The sequence below is a fragment of the Vigna umbellata genome, chromosome 5, assembly GCF_029865625.1.
Source record: "Vigna umbellata cultivar VRB3 chromosome 5, Vumbellata_1.0, whole genome shotgun sequence".
Taxonomy (NCBI): Eukaryota; Viridiplantae; Streptophyta; class Magnoliopsida; order Fabales; family Fabaceae; genus Vigna; species Vigna umbellata.
In genome coordinates, this window is record NC_142169.1 from 27,598,414 (window position 1) to 27,618,835 (window position 20,422).

The 20,422-nt window shown below is 31.3% G+C and overlaps 2 protein-coding genes across 3 annotated transcripts; one reads left to right on the top strand and one right to left on the bottom strand.

Annotated features, from left to right (window-relative positions):
• Positions 1-430: 430 nt before the first annotated feature.
• Positions 431-9,292, bottom strand: LOC124830253 (RING/U-box superfamily protein). The gene is made up of 7 exons (XM_088115463.1): positions 8,999-9,292; positions 3,159-7,712; positions 2,284-3,033; positions 1,785-2,194; positions 1,075-1,173; positions 843-980; positions 431-743 (listed from the first exon to the last, which is right to left on the bottom strand). The coding sequence occupies exons 2-7, from the start codon at positions 3,256-3,258 to the stop codon at positions 594-596; spliced, it is 1,647 nt and encodes a 548-aa protein (XP_087971589.1). The 5' UTR covers positions 3,259-7,712; positions 8,999-9,292; the 3' UTR covers positions 431-593.
• A 4,944-nt stretch (positions 9,293-14,236) lies between these two features.
• On the top strand, positions 14,237-18,748 carry LOC124830255 (syntaxin-71-like). 2 transcript variants are annotated; one of them, XM_047303920.2, is made up of 9 exons: positions 14,238-14,601; positions 14,719-14,844; positions 15,627-15,786; positions 15,897-15,982; positions 16,085-16,153; positions 16,255-16,299; positions 16,417-16,479; positions 16,566-16,642; positions 18,458-18,748. In XM_047303920.2, the coding sequence occupies exons 1-9, from the start codon at positions 14,446-14,448 to the stop codon at positions 18,471-18,473; spliced, it is 798 nt and encodes a 265-aa protein (XP_047159876.1). In that variant the 5' UTR covers positions 14,238-14,445; the 3' UTR covers positions 18,474-18,748. The 2 variants fall into 2 exon arrangements, with proteins under 2 accessions (XP_087971033.1, XP_047159876.1); XM_088114907.1 differs by lacking the exon at positions 18,458-18,748 and having other exon boundaries at positions 14,237-14,601; positions 16,566-16,646.
• Positions 18,749-20,422: the final 1,674 nt, after the last annotated feature.

Sequence of the window (20,422 nt, forward strand, 5' to 3'; positions counted from 1 at the left end):
AAATATATATCATAATTATCAATCAGTAGATGGTCTAACATTCATATAAACGAACTACATTGTAATGTTAGCATGAGTCATGATTATAAGAAAAGACTGATGTGTATTAATATACCAAGGATGATGAAATATAAGTTCCCATTAATATATTCAAATCTATTTATATATTTCATATCTGACACTGCGTCCCTTTGTTATTTAAAAGTTCAATTAGGAATAAAAAACATACAAATTATTGCAAAACTATCACATTGTTTTTATGTTGGCTACTCCTGAAGATTTCTATTGAAAATGACCAAAATAACACTCTTTTAAGTAAAGAAAACAAAAATAAAAAGAACATGTTACCATTTCCATAACTATTTATTAAAACATGAAAAACTGAACATTTTCTCCTGTCAAACATGAATAAATTAAAAAAAGAAAACAATTTCAAGGCTTCGAGTAATTGAGATCGAAGCCGAAAATAAATCAAATCCATTGACATAAAGTAGCATTCCTCTTACAACATTTCGAAAGCAAGGTTGTTTCCTCCATTTGAAAGGATGTCTCGAAATATATATACAATGATATTAATTATGCTACACTACAAGTTATTTATCCTTTGTATCCTCAGCCAATGCAGAAGCTTTGCAGATAGGGCATAATTTCTTCACAGATAACCACTTTTTAATGCAGCTCACATGGTAGTCATGTCCACAAGTTTTAAGTGTTCCAACATCGTCCAAGTTCTTGTACTCTTCCTGTAATTTTCAATAAACCTCGTAAGCTTCCCATTATTGTTTATCCAAAAACACGTAAAATATTTACCATTACCATGAATGGGAGAATAAAAAACATACCAGACATATCACGCAGTTTCCTTCATCTTGACTTTGCTCAGATGAACAATATATTGTTTCCGTCAAACATTTGGAAAACATGTCCTCAGAGAGTCCTGTGTTCACATTGCCAATCCTTTCACCTAGTGCAAGTAGGTCCTGGTCAAACCAATCATCAAAATAATTAGAAATTTTGAAAAGTCACTATTAATTGTATTGTAACACAAAAAAACTGTAATAAATATATAATCACCTCATAAGTCATGTTATCTATGTCCATTCTCATTTCTCGGTGCTGATCAAGCATATTCCTGGAATCATACACCGATGCACGCTCAATAACCAAGAAACCCTGAAAGCCAACAAAAATACAAGAAAAAAAATTGAGTTAGCCAGTACTAGTAATACCAGAAGGAACAATTTCGCTGTTCTCAATGAATAGGTCTTATAACTGGTTCAAAGGGATATATTAGACTAATTTAAATTTTGCTAATAAACAAAACATCAACACTGGTTAATAGAGTGGCTTTATGTCCAACTCAACCTTTGCATACCAATTCAAACGGTAAAGATTGTCTCCTCCTATATACTATAACTCATAAATATCTTTAGTCGATATCAATTCTCCAACTCACCACCATGTTGAGGACTGAAAATTGGAACGTAAAAGTAAATATTTAACAGGTGCTGTGCTTCAATAACAACCTTAACAACAAATATTAAGATAGTTCCCTATATCATCTTAAAATGTAGATTTAAGACATAAATACCATAATTATATACCATAATCTTCTTGTAAGGTAAGGACTGTCTTTATTTATATACCATAATTTCATCATATATACATCTCCAACATTGATGCAAGCATAAACAAGCCGTCAAAATTCCAGAAATTATACAGGTGTGTATTTCCATTAATACTGACACAAAAACAGTAGTTTCTTGAGATACTGCGAAAGATACCTCAGAGGCAAATCGTTCGGCAAGACCACTCTCCTCAGTCAATGTGCGATATCTTTGACTTGAAATTCTTGACCTCCCATTTCTATCACCATTCCGCCAGCCAAGGGTGCTCAATGGCCTTGGATGTCTAGAAGAGTAACTTTCAGCTATCATAGGCAATCCTTCATCCAAAGATGTCAAATGTCCCATGCGCAAGCTTGAAGAAGCCCCAAAAGTTGGAGTGGATCTCTGAGAATAGTTGCTTTGAATTCCCCTAGCATTCTGAGTTTGATTATTTTGAAAACTTTGAGTAGGAGCAGGATTTCTGCTTGTACCATGATGGAAGCACCCAACATCCACAGAAGCATTGCCAACAGTAGCCCCACTTCCAACAAGGAAATGACTTGTCTCAAGACCAAAAGCACTTGTATCTGCATTCGAAGTCAGCTTTTTACATATAAAGGCAAAAATAATGGAATGGGTATGTATTGATACTAATATTCATCCACAGGAAACTAACCTGGTAATAAAACCCTTCCATTTGCTGGAGATATGTTCATTTGGCTCCAATCCCTTGTCAATGTAGAAGTCTGACCAGAAACATCCACCAAACTAGAATGGTCTACTGGTGGGAGAGTAGGGTAGGAAGTGTGAGAATGATTAGTGGATAAATGGGTCCTTGATGGGTTGGAGTCCAAATCAAGTGTAGAGCGGCTCCTCACATTCCGCAAAGAACCCTCACCCTTTATTGAAAGGCCAGTACCTCTGAATGTGGGTGTCATAGTAAAATGATCCCAGTGCATATATTGAGAATCAATATTTGGCTTATCCTGCCATAATTCCGAAGATATAGGAAGATCAGTTGAACTTCCAGCATTGAAGTATCTACTTGTACTGCCTCTCTCGTAGACTGGAGAAATTCCAGGGCTCTTACGCTTGTGAGGCCCTTGTCCACTTCCCATTGTAAGATCAACAAAACTACTATCAACATTAAATGTATGTCTGTCATAATTGGAAGAAGAAGGTTGGTGTACGTGATTATCTGACACTGTAAAGAATGCTCCAGCATTAGACGAATGCACAAAATGATCATTATTAGAAGTGCCTGATGCATCTGGCTGATGAGGAGGTACATCAATGTTGTGACCTGAGGATGCATATCCATTTGACCTTGTGGAAGAGTTCCAATGAGAGGGGAAAGAAGTGTTATCTATAGACATATTGTCCGCAGGATAAATAAAAGAACCATTCTCTGAAGTGCTAGTTCTACCTGCAATAGTGATCTGTTTAAATGAGCAATATGGTGCTGGCACATTCAACTAGGCTAGTTTCTTTTTATTCTAATACGGACTAATGAACCAAATACGAGTAGAAGTGAGGCGTATATAACATTACCAAGGTGCACATAGTGTTGATCAATGTGCATATGATTCCAGTTCTGATCAGGCTCACCCTCAAACAATGGAGATGTGTTATATACATGCCTATGCCCCATTACTGTCACTTGGAATCTCTGTGTCAAAATAGACACCGTAACTGACTCAGATCTGCAAATAATTCACTACCTGCAAGTCAAAGAGCAAGCATCAGAGCTGAAGAAATTTAATATCAAAACTAAAATTTAACAATCAAACAAAGCTCCTTCCAAATTGCAACAGAGAAAAGCTTTAACAAGACTGTAGTGTATGCAATAATATAAAACAAAAATATAACTGCTATTAGATACTGGGTGACACCTAAACTATACCGATTAATGTGTACCAATACCATACGTATTTCTCATATAAACCTGTTCAAATTAATAATGTAATAGAGAATAAGGCATAACTGAAAGACTTGCCTGGATGCTAAATTCAATGCAGACACTTACAATGTCGATTCTTATTGCATGTAGAACCGTAAGTAAATAGAAGATATGTTGATCAAGCACGTACTGTTGAATGTGAACCTAATTTATCAGCATGTTTGGATTTTACTTCGGTTAAAATTTCATTTTGGAGTAGATACTTTTATCTCAGATTTGAATTCGACAAAAAGTTGATAGGAAATCAAAAACACATTGTAATTACTGAAAAAATATGTGCATATTTTAATAAAATATTAAATGAGAGGATATAATACTAAATTTTCAAGGTATTTTTGTCAACATATACAAAGTGTTTTTCCTACCGCAAAGGTAACAAAGTATATTGCCTGAAGTGCCAAACATGATTGCACCATGTCAGTAGTCTTTTTTAACACAAGCATGCTTTTGGACTTGGTGGTAAAACCAAACATGCTCTAGATCACTAGGAGATATTTGCATGCTGAGGGGATGGGGAATGGAGACCAAACACAAGAGATACACACGCATACGAATATGTGAAAAAGGTAGGGTCAGAAATCACAACTCCCACAGGTTTTCTTCTTTTTGTTTTTCCTTTTATGTTAAAGCTAATAGTTGTCATTATCACAAACTGCAAGTAGCGTGTCATGGGCAAGAAGACTAGGAAGAATACTACAGACAGCACAGCACGAGAATAATACCCAGAGATGACATAAGATGTGTAGATCAGAATAATTTTCCTCCTCAACCTTCCTAGTAATTAAAATTACCTCTGGCCAGCCTTGTCTTTTCCACTTCCAGAAATTATACAATAATACAACTAACCACCACAGCCACTTCCAAATCACTAAAAAAATCCATCAATTTGTCATACACTATGCATTAGGTTTCACATTTCTATTCAATACTCTAGTCTTACAAAATGACCCTCAGCTGAACCATTTAATTTTCCTCAGCAAACAAAAAACTATTTCATATATATGCTTTCTGGTTACAAAATTCAAAAGTGAGTTTAATAAGTCAAGAGGACAATGCTCACGTCATGTACTAATATCCATAAAATGCCACGCATGAAAACTGAAGCATAAATAACGGCCATTCAAATTTGGCCAAAAGAGGAGAAACAACTCAAGCAATTAATTCAGGAGGGAAGGAATTCATAATCAATCTTAAGAACTAGCCTCTAAACACTAAATACTTGATATTCATGGTATCCTTAACCATAATAAGTTACCAACTGCCCCAAAAATGTTCACTCACTTGAAGCCACCCATGCCTCTATCCACTGATACAGAAGGAGCACCCTCTAGTCTGAGGCAGAAAACAAAAGAGGATGCAAAATAAAAATAAACATAAGGGGAAAAATGACATAGCTGAGATTTAAATTAGATGATGGATAGTCATGAATGTCAGAAAGAGTTAGGATAGACTAGATAAAAAGAGGAAGGATTGAAAAGTAGGATGACTAGCAATCAGATATTACCTGGGTAAGATTTAGCAAGTGTTAGAAGGTGTTAGCATTTTCTAATCTCTTCCTGCACTTTAAAATAATTATCAACAATGCACAGGCATTGAGCACATAGGGAAGTACTCTTATGTATGCCCTCTAAACAGTAAACAAGACAAGACCAAAGAAACATAAACAAAATTAAGTAAATCCAAAGAACTACAAAAAACCACAGAACATTTCACTCCACAACCTTTTTTTCTTAGGAAAAAATTACAAAGCAATTTAGAGTGAAACTTGGTTAAAGAACAAACTTAAATATAGAGGAACAAACTTGCTTAAAGAACAAACTTAAATTTAGAGTGAAACTTGCTTAGAGAAGGAGTAGAGACATAGAGACAGAGAAACAGAGAGAGATGTATATCTAATAGCATACCAGAAATGTAGAGGAAAGCATTGATGAAAGCATATAAAACAGTCGGATAAAAACTGTTTACTACAAAACAATATTTTTACAATGAGAAATACCATTGAAGAGAATATTATATCAGTAAAACTAGAAACCTATATTAAATAGAGAATATAAGCTCATTCATTTATAAGCAGAAATTCAAAAGAATCAAAATCTAGCCTCCTCAGGAAAACCAGAAAAGGCATTACAAAATTTGTTACCTTTAATAAACCATGATAAATCAAATAAAATTGTTTAAAAGAGTTTGGGAAAATGAATATCAGCATGCATATTATAATTGTATAAGTTAGGGATCTCACCTGTTTGGTTATGCTTAATTTTACACAAAAAATAGCTTTTCAGTGGAAAGCTCTGTCTTGAGCATCTTTTTTTATTATAAACTCTTGTTAGCACAGATATATAAAACAACACTACACTACAAAGGTGATAAAAACTCAATGGAGAAATATTATTAAACTGTTAATTATTGAAGACGTCAAATATCAGAAAATAATATATTAGACATGCCTCGCTTAATTTTAAAGTTTAGTTTCAGATTTCTTTAGAATCCCAACACTAAAGTATATTCAAACATCAAAACAGAGAATCAGTCATATTTTGTGTTCATCTTTCAAGCTATATCTTGCAGTATATTGGGACTTTATTTTAAAAAATTGGAAATTTTCCAATAAGTACAAAAGCGTCAATGACAGTAATATGAGATATCTCCACATAGAAGTTTTCTGTTTACCAAAAATAGTCTTAACAATTAAAACTCCTTGCTATATCCAATTCTAATCAAACTTAATTGTTTGTCTTGTGAAGACCATTCATTGCCCCCAGTAAAGCATGACAACTAAAATTAGGATCGTGCAGGCTTTAACACGGAAGTAAAATACTTTCCATTGCCCTTAAATAGGTAAAGCAAAAGGAAGAGCGCCAGCAATTTTGTTAGGCTATCAACACCTTGACTTGACATTAGTTTCATATAATTCCAGAACATTTATAATCATGAGTGAAGATGATGTAACCAACTTGTGCCTATCAAACAGCTTCCATATCAACGAACTCAAAGGTTCACCTCAAAATAAAGAATGGTCCAGTATTACACCAATCCCAACCATGAATTGTTGCATTATTGGAGAAACCAACTGTTCCCAGAACCAGAAAACTGAACTGACATAGAGAGCAGTCTATGTCATTTAGGAGAGTAAGCATATCGCTACAGAAGCCTCCTCCATCTATGGTATGCCCTAATGGTTCAACATTGAAGTCTCCATAATGCATGTAAATGTGTTGAGTGCTCTATGAAATTTGTACTTCCTTACTCATTATATCAGCCTCCACTAAACAGAACCACTTCCATAGCAGATTCCATATTAAGAGAACAAGCATTCGACAAGAAATTTTAGAAGTTATGGGCAAATAGTGCGCTGAGGTTTACATCCATATTTTAGCACTTCAGTGCACCAATTAGAACAATCACAAGGGTATGTGACAAGTTCCATCCTCCCTAAATTTCCTGTAACAGCTCACAGTGACAGCTTGCATCACTAAACATTGGATGTGACCAGTCTATTGCCACAATATCCTCAGAACAATAGCTAGGGCATTTCAGGCCAAAAAACCATACAATACCAGAAGAAGGGATGACCATGACTCAAAAGGACACAATGCAGCTGATCAAGGCCTATACAATTCTTCCTAACTGATATTCTTTGGCACAATATACCTTCTTCCTATATGAAGTCGGCTTACAACACTCCATAATTGCGGCATATAATGCTCATATGTCCTGAGTATATTGGACATGCCAAAGTTGTCACTCGTCAGTTCTATAGTCTCCCCGTTAATCCAAGATTGAAATGGACCTATAACACCATCTGCAATTCAGACAATGTAATGGAATATACCAAATCAAGAAATCACCCACTTCTGTAACCTGCACAATGCAAAGGCAAAACCAATGTTTTGCCTAAAATATAAAATCGATAACAATGACAGTAGTAGTAGTAGTAATAATAAATTTAAACTTTAAACCCGTAGGAATATAAGTATGTTCGTGTGTGAGTAAATAAACCTTATTTTAAAGGTTCTATGAAGGATTAATTACTATTAAAAGAAGGTGGGAAAGAAAGGGCAACGAAGGAGAATTTCCAATGGAAGTGCATCTCACCAGAACAAGTAGAAATAATGATGTACAATACACCAACAGCACCAAGAAACCTGCAAAACAAAACGCCATCTGAACCTAATCGAATCTAAGGAAATCTGACAAAAAGCAGACCAACAATATCTGAGAAAGCATCTGATATACTGTAATTATCAACAAAAAATTACTAATCAGCATCTTAGTTTAAGTTACAAAGACAAATATCAAAAAATGTAAAAAATAAAAAAGGATATAGATAAAACCATTATACTAAAAGACAGGAACTTCTCCCCTGATGACATATCAAGACAACAAAACATGGGAGAAGCACAGTGGAGAAGACTTTCCCATTCTTACACAAGGCAAGGGAGTAAGTCGTAACTAAAAATCGGGACATAAGCAAATGCAAAGGAAAACGGTGTACATCATGTGGTACAAGCAAATATCAATGATCCATTGTTTTATCCTTTCTTCTATGAAGAGATATTTAGTGAGAAAGCTTTCTGCGATGTCTGTCCATCATTAAGCAGCCAAAACAGACAAAAACGGATGATTTAGGCCCAGTTTGGATTATCATCTCCATAAGCAATTGTAGAAGAAAAAAAGAAAGTAAAATGAATTAAACTTCTCCCATACGTTAAGATCAATTTATGCACCTCAACTTTATGAGAAGTTGGATGAGAGAACTTCTATAAAAGTTAAGTACGTAAGTCAATTTTAAAGAGAAAACCAATGTAGTTTTCTTCTCATATAAGTGATTCTAAAATCCTAGCAGGGTAACCCGCAAAAACTTCAAATAGGCTCAATATAACAAAATGCAACAGCTATGAAACGTAATCAAAGAAAAAATCTACTACCACGATAAGATTCTTTAACCAGAGGTCCACAATCACACACGGCTTCGTAAAATAATAGCTATGTCATCCCACCACATTCGAGGATATACATTTTTTTCTCTTTATTTTTACTTTTACACGTACTACATGTAGATAGAGATACATCACATATATGTTGAGATGAAAACACATTAACTCGCGATGTTTTCTGCCAACCTCGCCAGACACTTGATACATTTCTGTCACGCAAGCCAGGGAAACACGAAACAGAAAAAAAAAAAAAACAGAAAAAAACTAGCCAGATTAAAACATCGATAAACCGTATAAATTCCCAACGGAAGTCCAAAAACCTGAACCCTAACGAACAATCTGAGGATCAGCAACATGAAAAAGACAAACTCGTGGCAGAAACAAAACAAACCGCACAATCACGGAAAACTGAAAAATCGGCTTGAAGATGAATCAAAAGCAAATAAAGAGGAAGCGAAAAAACGATCAGAAAGAAGGATGAGGCGAGTGCATACCGAAAAGAAAAGACGAAGAAAGTGTATGATCGTGAAGAAGATTCTGACAGAAGTATGGAAATGAAGGTGAGAGTATGGAATTTATAAAGAAGAATTTAGGAATCGGAGAGGAAACGGCGACGTTTGAGTGAGGATCGTAAAAACGCAAGGTGAGAGAGTTTCAGAGGAGAAGGAGAATCAGAAGAAAGGTGCAAAGGGGTTTGTTTGTTTGTTGAGAGAAGGAGACAACGAAATAAAGCGGTAGCAGCAATAAGAAAGAAAAACAAGAGGAGGAGAAATTCCCATTCTCTCCACCACCACGTTTCTTACCAGTTACCGACGCAATCTGTATGCTATGCTATATTAACTCCTCTCATTCATTGATGTTCAAAATTAGTTTAGTTTTTTTCAGTTCCTCTTTATTAAACTAATCACCAATTAATGCTTCATCAAGTTTGGTTTGAAAAAATAAATGTAAAAAAGTTTAACATTTGAAAATTCAGTTTTTGATTTTTCTTTTAAAAAATAAAAAATTATAATTTAATTATTGACTTAATTAAGAGTTTTGTCTTTAGTTCCTATTGCATTATTTTTTTGTTTTTTACTTTTTATTTTTTCACAAACTCTTTAATGATTACATTATTATGATGCCGTGATGACATACATCACCCATAAGATTGTTAATTTTATAACGATAAAAAATGTCATGAAAAAGTTAAAATAAAAACGAGATGTATTTAAAAAGAATAAAATATATAAAAAGTATTTTAATTGTGCATGTCGACACAATGCTTCATCTCTTATTTATAAATGAGAATATATGCATTAGTTTTGGTTTGGCTAATGCCTCCGTTGAAAATATCTCTGTAAGAAGCATTAGCCAGAAAGGTTCCGTTTACTTTTTCGTTTGCGAATTTGTAATGTGCTTAGGGGAATACGAATTTAGTTTTATCAAACAAAGAGGAACATATTTGAGTATTTTTTGACCTATAATTTCAACAAAACACCCCAAAAATTACAAAAGATGCGTGTCTAGTTTCTTTACCCTCCATCCATTAAAAACCAAATGCATTTTTTAATGTTAGCCACACCATCACTGTTTACTTTGTATTTGTCAGTGGCTAGCGTATTTTATTGACCCAATCCTTCAGCTACTTTAGCAATAACTAAAGTTTGGAAACGACTACATTCACTTTTTCTTATGGGGACTACTAACCCATCCTACTAACTTCAGTAATTAATTTTAAATGAAATAATTAAAACAAATTTTGAAAAAATCAACTGAAATATCAGTTATTGATGGAACGATTTCCCATCTCAAAAGTTGAAAACTCTTATGTATGGTGAGAAGTTTTGGACTTTAATGCAAAAGTTAAAAACTATGTTACTATTACTTTTAATAGTATTTTTCAAATTATAGATGAACATAATTGTTAATGAAAGTTTTGTTTGACCCTAAACTCTAAGATGAATCTATTTGAGAAGTTTTGGAGTAGGTGATGAACTTCAATTTCCAATCCAAACCCCGTGAACACTATTTCTTGAACCTTGGAATTTATGTGGTTTTGTGCCATGACAAAAACAAAATGGTACAAGATCGTGACTACAACGAGGATCTAAAGGTAATGCAGATAAATTTATTTATCTTGATTATTAAGTATTATTGTATTGGAGAGGTTGATGACTTGAGATTCCTATCTTTCTTGTTTGAGAAACAATGTATGTTATTTTTTCCATGCCAATGACTTTCGTGTTTAGACTTTAGATTTAATTAAAGTGATGGTTGAGATTTGAGAGTGGCTGAGTGATTGATGCCAAAGAAGCTGCAAAAGTTAGAATCTCTTAGATTGGGTCTTAGAAAATTTATGTCTCAAACTAATTAGTTTTTTTTTATACGAAGAAATATTATTTTGATATTTATTTAGTATTATTATTGTTTTTTTAAATATAAAAATTTATTTTTATGATATTTTATTTTTATAATATGTGTCAAATAAATGTAAATATATATTATTATATTATTATTTTTTTTCTGAAACACATTTTTTACATTTTTCTTTTAAATTTCTTTTAAATTTCTTTTGGTGATAGTGTTTGTTTCAACATATATTAAATAAAATTATTGAGCAGGTGAATTTAAGAATTTCATATTCACATTTTGTACGAGTTTTAGAAAAATATTTTCAGCATAAACAATTATTGAGAATGGATGTTTTTCATTTTCTTTTGTATTACTTCGTTCACTTGTTTTTTTTTAGATTTTAAGTAAATATATATATTTTTGAAATCATTAAATATTAATATAAAACACGCTCATAAAAAAAAAACTTTAGCTAATATTGATTAGCACAAATAATAGTGATTTGTGTCGCTTAACCAAATGATATGTAAGATTTAAATCACGTTGATATCACTTCATATATAACAAAATTATGTGGTATTTTGATTTAAGTCCTGAAATAGTAAATAAACATTTGGTTTCATGAAGATCACGTTCATAAATATTATATTTCTAAAAATGTCGTTTCGAAAAAGTATATCATCAAACAAACGTCTTCTAAATCTATGAAATTTCTCTTTTCTATTTCTGAAATCAAACAAATGTGAGTTTTTAATATTTTTACGTTGCTTTCATCTATTTTGATGAATTCAAACAAAGGGGGCAATGATTGAACCATGGATTTGGCTTAGAATTTTTCCTAGTAATAATTAACTTCACACACGAAATGAAAATTCTAATTTTTTAGTTCAATTCATGTAGTATATAATTAACTGGTATAAAAAGATATGAAGATAAAGTTTTAAATTAATTCAAGTGAGGCGTAGGATAAAAATAACATTATGCTGAAAACTTATTACGAGAGGTTTAAGAATATTTGTTATGGTAAAATTTTACCATGATTCATGATTGTTAGTTTAATACCTGTTATAGTATATTTAAATCTCTAATTTATATCTTGTTTCAAAAGCAGTCTAAAGACAATTCTTTTATATTTCTCGTCTTTCATATCTTATGTAGTTGTCGTTCTCATTTATCTTGGTCGTTGTGTCCCACAAGTCATTGTCTCCTACAAGTCTTCGTCTCCTACATGCTATCATCTCCTAATGCTTTTATATGAAAAATGTGATATGAAGTCGAGCCTCTTAACTTAATGATTGCTGATATTTTCATTAAATGGTTATATAAACCTATTTATTTATTGTTCTTTTTTTAACAACAACAATTTTTTCTTTAAGTAGTAATGAATAAAGTAATTATATATATATATATATATATATATATATATATATATATATATATATATATATATATATTGTGGATTTTGTGTTGGAAGTCAAGCCAGTTTTGTGGGGATGAGTTAGGCCTCAAGTCCACTTCTAACATTTTGCATTAAATATCATAATAATTTTAAAAATATTATGACTAATCCGATTATACATGCAATAGATCCACTTATTATAATAAATCTTTAAATATATTTTATAATAAATTTGAATTTTAAAAAATATGTCATAATAAATTAAATTTATTATAAAAATTTATAAAAATATGTCATAATAAATGATTTTTCAAAAATGTGACATAATAAATTGAATTTATATATAAAAGGTTTTTGAAAATGTGTCATAAGTTGAATTTACTTACTATAACGATTTCTCGAATACTTGTAATAATAAGTCGTATTATAACATGATTTTGTAAGGTCATTAGTGCGTTTTGTTTTTCCTATGTTTCATATAGAATAAATTAATGGAAAGATCTAAATTCTTTTCTAGTCTTTCCTAGTAGAAGCTTCTCTAATTAAAGCTCCACTGTAAAATTTTCTAGATATTTCTTTATTTTAAATTTTAATAACATGCAAGTTAATTATATTGGTAATCTGAACATATTAACAACCGACCTTACTCTATTGAAGCAAAACAAAAGAAAGACAATAAAAGCATCAAACAAACTAGTTAGCTAACACACGAGAGCTTGAAGATAACTTTACTTTCGCACCTGTGTAACTTTTTCTATTTATTTTCTTTATTATTTTCTTTCGTTTAGTTTTATATATATTTTTGTTTTCTGCACTGACCACTATTGTCTTTAGAGTTTATTCAGAAGATATTTAAAGAGCGGTTCAATCACTGCAGTCTAGTTATATATTCTCTTATATTATAAATATGAATTTTCATCATTTTTCAATATTAGAGAAATTTGACTTTTAAATTTTCTACTATACTTTTAAAACATGTTAATATTATATTATATTTTTAAGTTAAAGATGATTTTAGTTCTTCAATTTATATTTAAAATTGGAATTTATCTTTTTGGAAAAGCTCATATAAAAATATAAACAAAAAATTAAAAAAACTAAAAAAAAGTAATTTTTTAAAATTACATATGGGAGTCACATGGTAGTCACGTGACAGTCACCTGATATTTTAATACACATTTCGGATAATGTATTTCATCATTATTATAATATAATAATAAATTTTATATGAAATAAAATTTAATTTGGCATGTAAATAAAAAACTAAAAATATACTTAACCCAAAATTATTTGTTAACCCATAATTATCTTATTAGAAGATTGTTGTAATCAAAGCAATAAAAACATAAGAGAAAATATCTACAAAGTTAAAGCATTAAATATGATTAGCTTCGTATGGGAATTTTGTCTTAATTGAGTGAAATTGTATGCCTAAACAAAAATCCCTAACAATTTAGAGTATCTCTTGATCAATATACTTTTAACAAAAAGAAATAAAGAAAAAAAACTTTAATTGTAATGTATAATTGCATGGAATTTAAACATAAAACATTAACAAAAATAAATTTCAAATAATTCCATTAAATTTGAAGAAAATATAGCTTTTACTTCAAAATCTAAATTTTAATTTTAATTTTATATTCTAAACATATATAAAGTAATTTTTTATATTGCAAACCACATCTAATTTTGTTTTCTCATTAAAAAAACGTTAGATCTTTTTATAAACAAAAGTGTCAGATTTCATTTCCCATGTAAGATTATTCTCGAGTTTATTTATAACTTTAACAAGGTTCTAAACATGAAAATTGTTATTCTTGGATGCTAATTTTCTTAGATTGGAAATCACCCCTTATTATTATTTTTATTAAAAGAAATAAAGTTAGCACTTTCTATTATTCATTTTCCATTTGAAATTATTATCTTGGTTTTATTAAAAGATATTTTTTTTTTTTGCATGAAAACATATTAAAAGTGTAAACATTTTCTTAGTACATAATTTCTTTACTTTGATCTTGACAATGGCCACTGTGTGAAACATGAAAAAAGTTGAGAAGTTGGTGTTTATGGATGTTACAGGCTGGAGGGCGTTGAGTTCAACAAAGGGATGAAGGTGTGACAGTGGAGTCTACAACACTCACTCATCAATATTCGGAAGAAAGAGGGAAGAAATTTTTTTTTCCCAAGGAACAAAACCAGAGTCAAGCCATGAGTGTCATCGACATTCTCACCAGAGTTGATTCCATCTGTAAAAAGTATGATAAATACGACGTCGAGAAACAAAAGGATTCCAATATCTCCGCTGACGATGCATTCGCAAAACTCTACGCCTCCGTTGATGCCGAAATCGAGACCTTACTTCAGGTCACTCTTTTCAAATTCATTACTAAATTCATGTGGGAATTTGTGCCCTAACTCATGACATTTTTTGAAATCTTTACGAGTCCAATGTGATAGTATGTAGAGTGAATTTTTTTTCAGAAAGCAGAAACCGCTTCCAAGGAGAAAAGTAAGGCGTCTACTGTAGCGATCAATGCCGAGATTCGTCGTACTAAGGCTAAGTTGTTGGAGGAGGTTCCCAAGTTGCAGAGATTGGCTATGAAAAAGGTTGGTTCTTCGCTTTCTCTGCTTCTTGGTATCATTTGAAAGGGTGGTTTTTGTTTTTGTTTGATTTGATTTCTGTTTTTTTTTTCTTTCCGGGACTCTGTTAACTTTCTGGACTTTGTCATTTGCATTTTTTAGGAATTAGGTTGGAACCAGGAATTGCATTCAATGCATAAGATGTCTGTCCCAGTTCTGATTGATTAAATTAGTAAAGTATTGTAGTGGGCACTTTCATTTGAAGAGTAAATTGATGATTTATGCAGTAATCGAGATTTCTACATATGAAAAAGATACTTTGCCATCTATTTTTTTCAATTACAGACAGATAACAACCCACTTTTAATAATAAAATATTAAATTTAGATATTTAATTAAAATGTAAAATAAATTATTGAATTAAAAAATTAAAAACAGTTGTAGGATAATAATTGTATAAAAGGTGAGATTATCAAAATATCAGCTCTAAGCTAGCTAATCACATGTTATCTGAAATGATCATTTATTTAATCTACTTGAGGGGCTTTATATAAAATTTGGCAATCAGAAGACAGATTAAAGGAAAAAAAAAAAATCCAATTTCTTTTCCACCTATCCATCCACGATGAGATAGGTTTCCTGCTGATTCTGTATGTATTTTTGACTATTTCCAGAAAATGTGGACTTTTTCTGTATGTATGTTTCTCAATAGTTCGACTGTCCTTTTTTGACAAAAATGCAGACACGTGTTCAAAATTATTGATGATGTTATACATTTTTCCAACGCATGGTACAATGTATAATGGCAGGTAAAGGGGCTTTCATCGCAAGAATTTGCTGCCCGTAATGATTTGGTTCTTGCATTGCCAGATAGGATTCAAGCTATCCCAGATGGGACCCCTGCAGTACCCAAACAAACGGAAAGTTGGGCAGCTTCTGCCTCACGTCCTGGAATTAAATTTGATTCAGGTAATTGAAGTGATCCATGTCTCATAGTGATACAATCGTAGTGGTTTATAAATAGGAGACTTTGTAATTGATAGTCCTCCATTCAATTTTGTGTATCTTGTCAATTTCAGATGGACAATTTGATGATGAATACTTCCATCAAACCGAAGAATCAAGTCGATTTAGGCAGGAGTATGAAATGCGTAAACTGAAACAGGTAAGTAACTTGTTGCGTTGTGACCAGAGAGACTGAATTTTGCTAGTCAATGTTGTTCAAGAAATGGTTTCATTCAGATCTCGTTATATGAACCATTCTTAGGATCAAGGTTTGGATATGATAGCAGAAGGATTGGATACTTTGAAAAACATGGCACATGATATGAATGAGGTCAGTTTCCCTGTTGTGTTTGTCTTTATTCCATTGTGCATATATGCATGCCCATGTATTTTTTTTAGCATTTAAGCTCATTATTTATGGGACAAGTGCAGGAACTGGATAGACAAGTACCACTGATGGATGAGATTGATGCTAAGGTGATATTTGTCAATTTCTGCCTCTACCCACAAGCTCCAAATCATGGAAATCAAAGTTTTTGAAACTGGAATTAGGAAGTTGAAGTTAATAGGCCACTGATTTTTTTGTCTTTATAGGTGGACAAGGCATCTTCCGACCTTAAAAATACCAATGTTAGACTTCGAGACACAGTGAACCAGGTCTTTTTGACTGAAAATCTTATTCTTAAATTTTCATCAGTGATGAATTTTATGTTGAATCTTATATAGTTTTGGTTTTCATCCAGCTTCGGTCCAGTCGAAACTTCTGCATTGATATTGTTTTATTGATTATAATTTTGGGAATTGCTGCCTATTTGTACAAGTAAGGTCCTATCCCTTTTTTCACAGCTTGGAAAATTTTGCTAGTCCCTTCTCTTTTCTTGTGTGTATTTGAAGCTCAGTCCATATCTTGTGTACTGCCTTGTAAGTATCTGTTTACCTGAATACTGCAAATTTGATAATGTGGAAATTTTAGGTTCATACTTTAACCTTTTTGCCCTGTAAACTTAAACATCTGAAGTTAGAAATTGTTGCATGATTTCCTAATAAAAGCATTCTTTACCTGTTTTTTTAGAGTCAAGTCTTCATTGTATGAAATTCATTCCCAATCATCATGATTGGAAATAAATTTTTGGCATTCGAAATATAATGTGTTTGGTTAATATAGAGATTCCTGGAAATACACATTCGTGAGAATATATTTTGCAGTTCTTAAATTGCTCTCTATTATAGAAAATATTCCTTTTTCAAAATTTAAATATTGTTTATTCTTTTGGAGGAATCAATCTTGTTAATATGCAGTACTTTTCGTTCTTTTCGTTCTTTTATATATATTTATTGCCTGGTAACATCAAAATACAAAATAAAAAACAATACAACTATTTTGGTTACTTTGTATTATTATTACTGCATGCCGAAGAGAAATAATTACTGTAGGAGTTATGACACAAAATAACAATGTCGACAATTATTCTGTAAACATATTCAAATTATTGTTACATAGCAAGATTTTGGCATAAAAGAATGTAAAGTGAAGCTACCCTAGATGAATCATAACCAACATTTGAATACATGCCTACCATACGGGACCTGGAGTGTATATTGAGAAATTTATGTGGGAAATACGTGGGTATTACATATTTTAGAACTTTTTGAATAAAAGTTTTCTTCCCATTACTACGCATGGAAATGCATCTTTCCAGACATACGTGCGGGAATGAAAGTCCATTAGAACTCATACCAGAAAATAAATATTTTTTAAACTCCTATCAAACCAAGGAATCTTTATTCCCTTACCTGTACTCATGGCAATGCAGCCTTTACTATATACATTATTCCCAGCGGCCCCTTTACTTTTTTTCTGATATTCAATTTTCACTTATCCCTTTTCTTTGTAATTGATCATACCATGATATCCCTCATCTTTATCACAATAAAAAAATGTTTCCACAACTCTATTAGAATTCTTTGCTTTAATTGGGAGGAATTTTTGGTCTGCATTAAGTTTGATTAGGCATTCCTTTAAAAACAGAGGAATATATATGTTTATCATCTAAGGCTTCATTACATCCGAGGGGAGAAGCCCGAAGTTCCACACAAGTGCATCGATTATAAAGTTATTTTGATGAATGTTTCTCTAGATTATTCGCTGGTGTTCTAGTTAAATAATAAATGGTGTATCAAATACTTGTGTATTTATTTCATTTTCACTACCGGCTTCCTGCATAAGGACTTGTATAGTAAAACTAGAACCATAATTTGAAATGGTTATTTGCCAACTTCCTCTCAAAGGAATTTCTGAATTCTGTGAAGTTTTTAATGATACCGGCAGATAAAAAAGCTTAGCTTAGCTATATATACAAGGATCTTGTTGACGTTATGATAGGGAGTATAAATCTCTTTGATTTGTTAGTCTTGGGGCGATGATGTCTCGTGTCCTGATACTACACACACACACACACATATATATATATATGAAATCCTCAAATTTTTGGATGGTTGTTTCTTGTTTCTTTCCTGATAGGATAGGTGAGATCTTTAATATCATATTGTGTGTTTGATATGGCTTTTACTAGTGTTGTGTGTTTCCTTATTCTTCTTGAGATACCTTCCCTGACCTGCCGTGCTCTTATTGCAGTGTGCTAAAGAAATGATACGGCATAGAGGACAGATCATTGGATCAATTTGTATGGCATATCTGTATCTCTTGTATTTTCTTGGTTGTATCGTGGTGTGACTAATGTCTAATTTTTTTTAAAAACAATATTTTGCACTTGTTCCTGTTACTTACGAGATGCACTTGTCCTTTATACAGACTCAAGATGCCACTAAATTATGTCACACTGCGAATTTGTATTCGTATTGACACTTGTGTATATCAAATTAAGATGGATTATCTATAACAAAAATAAAATAAAATTTAATGCCAGTTTTTATTTTACAAATATAATACCTTTAAAAGTTTAAAGTGCAACATTAGACAGAGACTGAAGAAGGTGTTGTTGCCATGTTTTCTTTACTCCCAAGTCTTCATCAGGTGGCCGGCAAATGATTCCTAACTCGTTCTCTTAGGATTGATATTCATCCAGAAAGTTTGCAGGCATGCGTGATTGTTGTAGCTGAACTCGTCACCCCCCATGCAAGATATTTCCAATAAAACTGCACAATTCAGACAAGTAGCAATATGCCAAATTACTATTTTTGTTTTCATGTAAAATTATTATTTTAAATTTTTTTCTCAATTATAACTAAGGAGTAATGCTAAAGTTCACAGATAAGAGTATTTTTTAAAATAATAAATTTGATTTAGGAAATTGAAATAGTTTATTTATATTTTCATTTCACTCCAATTTTTTAGTATATTTAGGGTCAGTTGCATAATATATTATTTAAACCTTTATCTTCAATATTTTTATTTTTTTGAAGACTTTATGGTTTTTAAAATTGTTATCAAATTATAATATATAAATAAATATAAATTTTATTTTATAAATAATTTTTGTAAAACTAAATTAAATTTAAATTTATTTTTCAAGATAAAAATGGTATAATAGCTATCTTACTCATGTTAAACTTAAATTTCATCTCTTAATATATTTGGTTTTATATCTTTTTACTTTTAGGTGTCTTTTTATATGTCTAAGGATATTCCGAATGAAACAACCGTAAGTGGTGGACATCCAAATAGCATAGTTATTTGTGATAGAAAATTTACCGCTACATAAAAAAAAAAAAAAAAAAACTTTCTTAGGATTTGTTCATGACTATATCCAAGCAATTCTATATATTATATGATTGGGACTTAATTTCCTTTTTGTGACTATTGATTTGATTCATTCTCTTAATTTATATTTTTTGGATTTTATATTTATGCGGACAGTTTAACCATTGATTTACATATTCATAAACATCTGAGAGAAAGAATTGATAATTGAAAAGAAAAACAGAAACCTTAGATTTAAATTAGGAGAATATATTTTCAAAACTCTAAGTTTCCTTGTCGAGGAATTTCCACTATGCAAACACTATAAATTTCTTTATAATTATTGATAAAATTTTATTGACAAAAATAAATTTGTAAACAAAATTTAAGACTCATAACTGACGGATATTTTATTTATTATTCTTATCGATATGTTTGTAGATAAAATTCGTCTACAAAATTAATTGATAATTATATTTTTTAAAGTCTATCAATAATTTATAATTTTATTATTAACAAGTTTTTTTTTTCAATAAATTTATCCAATAAAAATGTATCAAATTTTTAACTAAATTTGATGAAATATTTTTATAATTAAGTATAGATGGACGAAGAGAGAAAGAGAAAAAAGAGGAGAAGAAAGATAAAGAAGAAGAGGAAAAGATAAAGAGAAAAAAGAGAAAAAAAGGAGAAAGAAGAATATGAGGAGAAACAAGAACTTCTGGTGATGATGGAGGCTTGAACACGAAGACCGTTAACGGTAGACACCATGACAATAGCGGTGGCAAGAGAAATAGAAGAAGCAGATACAACGATAATGAATGAAGAAGAGGAGAAAAAGAAAAAAAAAATACCAATGAATGATAATGTTAGCAATGAATTTTGTAGTGTAAGTAAAAT

Excerpts from the sequence above, each read along its gene's own strand:
- LOC124830253 (XM_088115463.1), bottom strand. The coding sequence starts at position 3,258 with ATGGGGCATAGGCATGTATATAACACATCTCCATTGTTTGAGGGTGAG. Across the intron at positions 3,034-3,158 it reads TCAACACTATGTGCACCTTG|GTAGAACTAGCACTTCAGAG; the intron begins GTAATGTTATAT and ends TCACTATTGCAG. Across the intron at positions 2,195-2,283 it reads TGGAAGGGTTTTATTACCAG|ATACAAGTGCTTTTGGTCTT; the intron begins GTTAGTTTCCTG and ends CTTCGAATGCAG.
- LOC124830255 (XM_047303920.2), top strand. The coding sequence starts at position 14,446 with ATGAGTGTCATCGACATTCTCACCAGAGTTGATTCCATCTGTAAAAAG. Across the intron at positions 16,154-16,254 it reads TGGCACATGATATGAATGAG|GAACTGGATAGACAAGTACC; the intron begins GTCAGTTTCCCT and ends GGACAAGTGCAG. Across the intron at positions 16,480-16,565 it reads TTCGAGACACAGTGAACCAG|CTTCGGTCCAGTCGAAACTT; the intron begins GTCTTTTTGACT and ends GTTTTCATCCAG.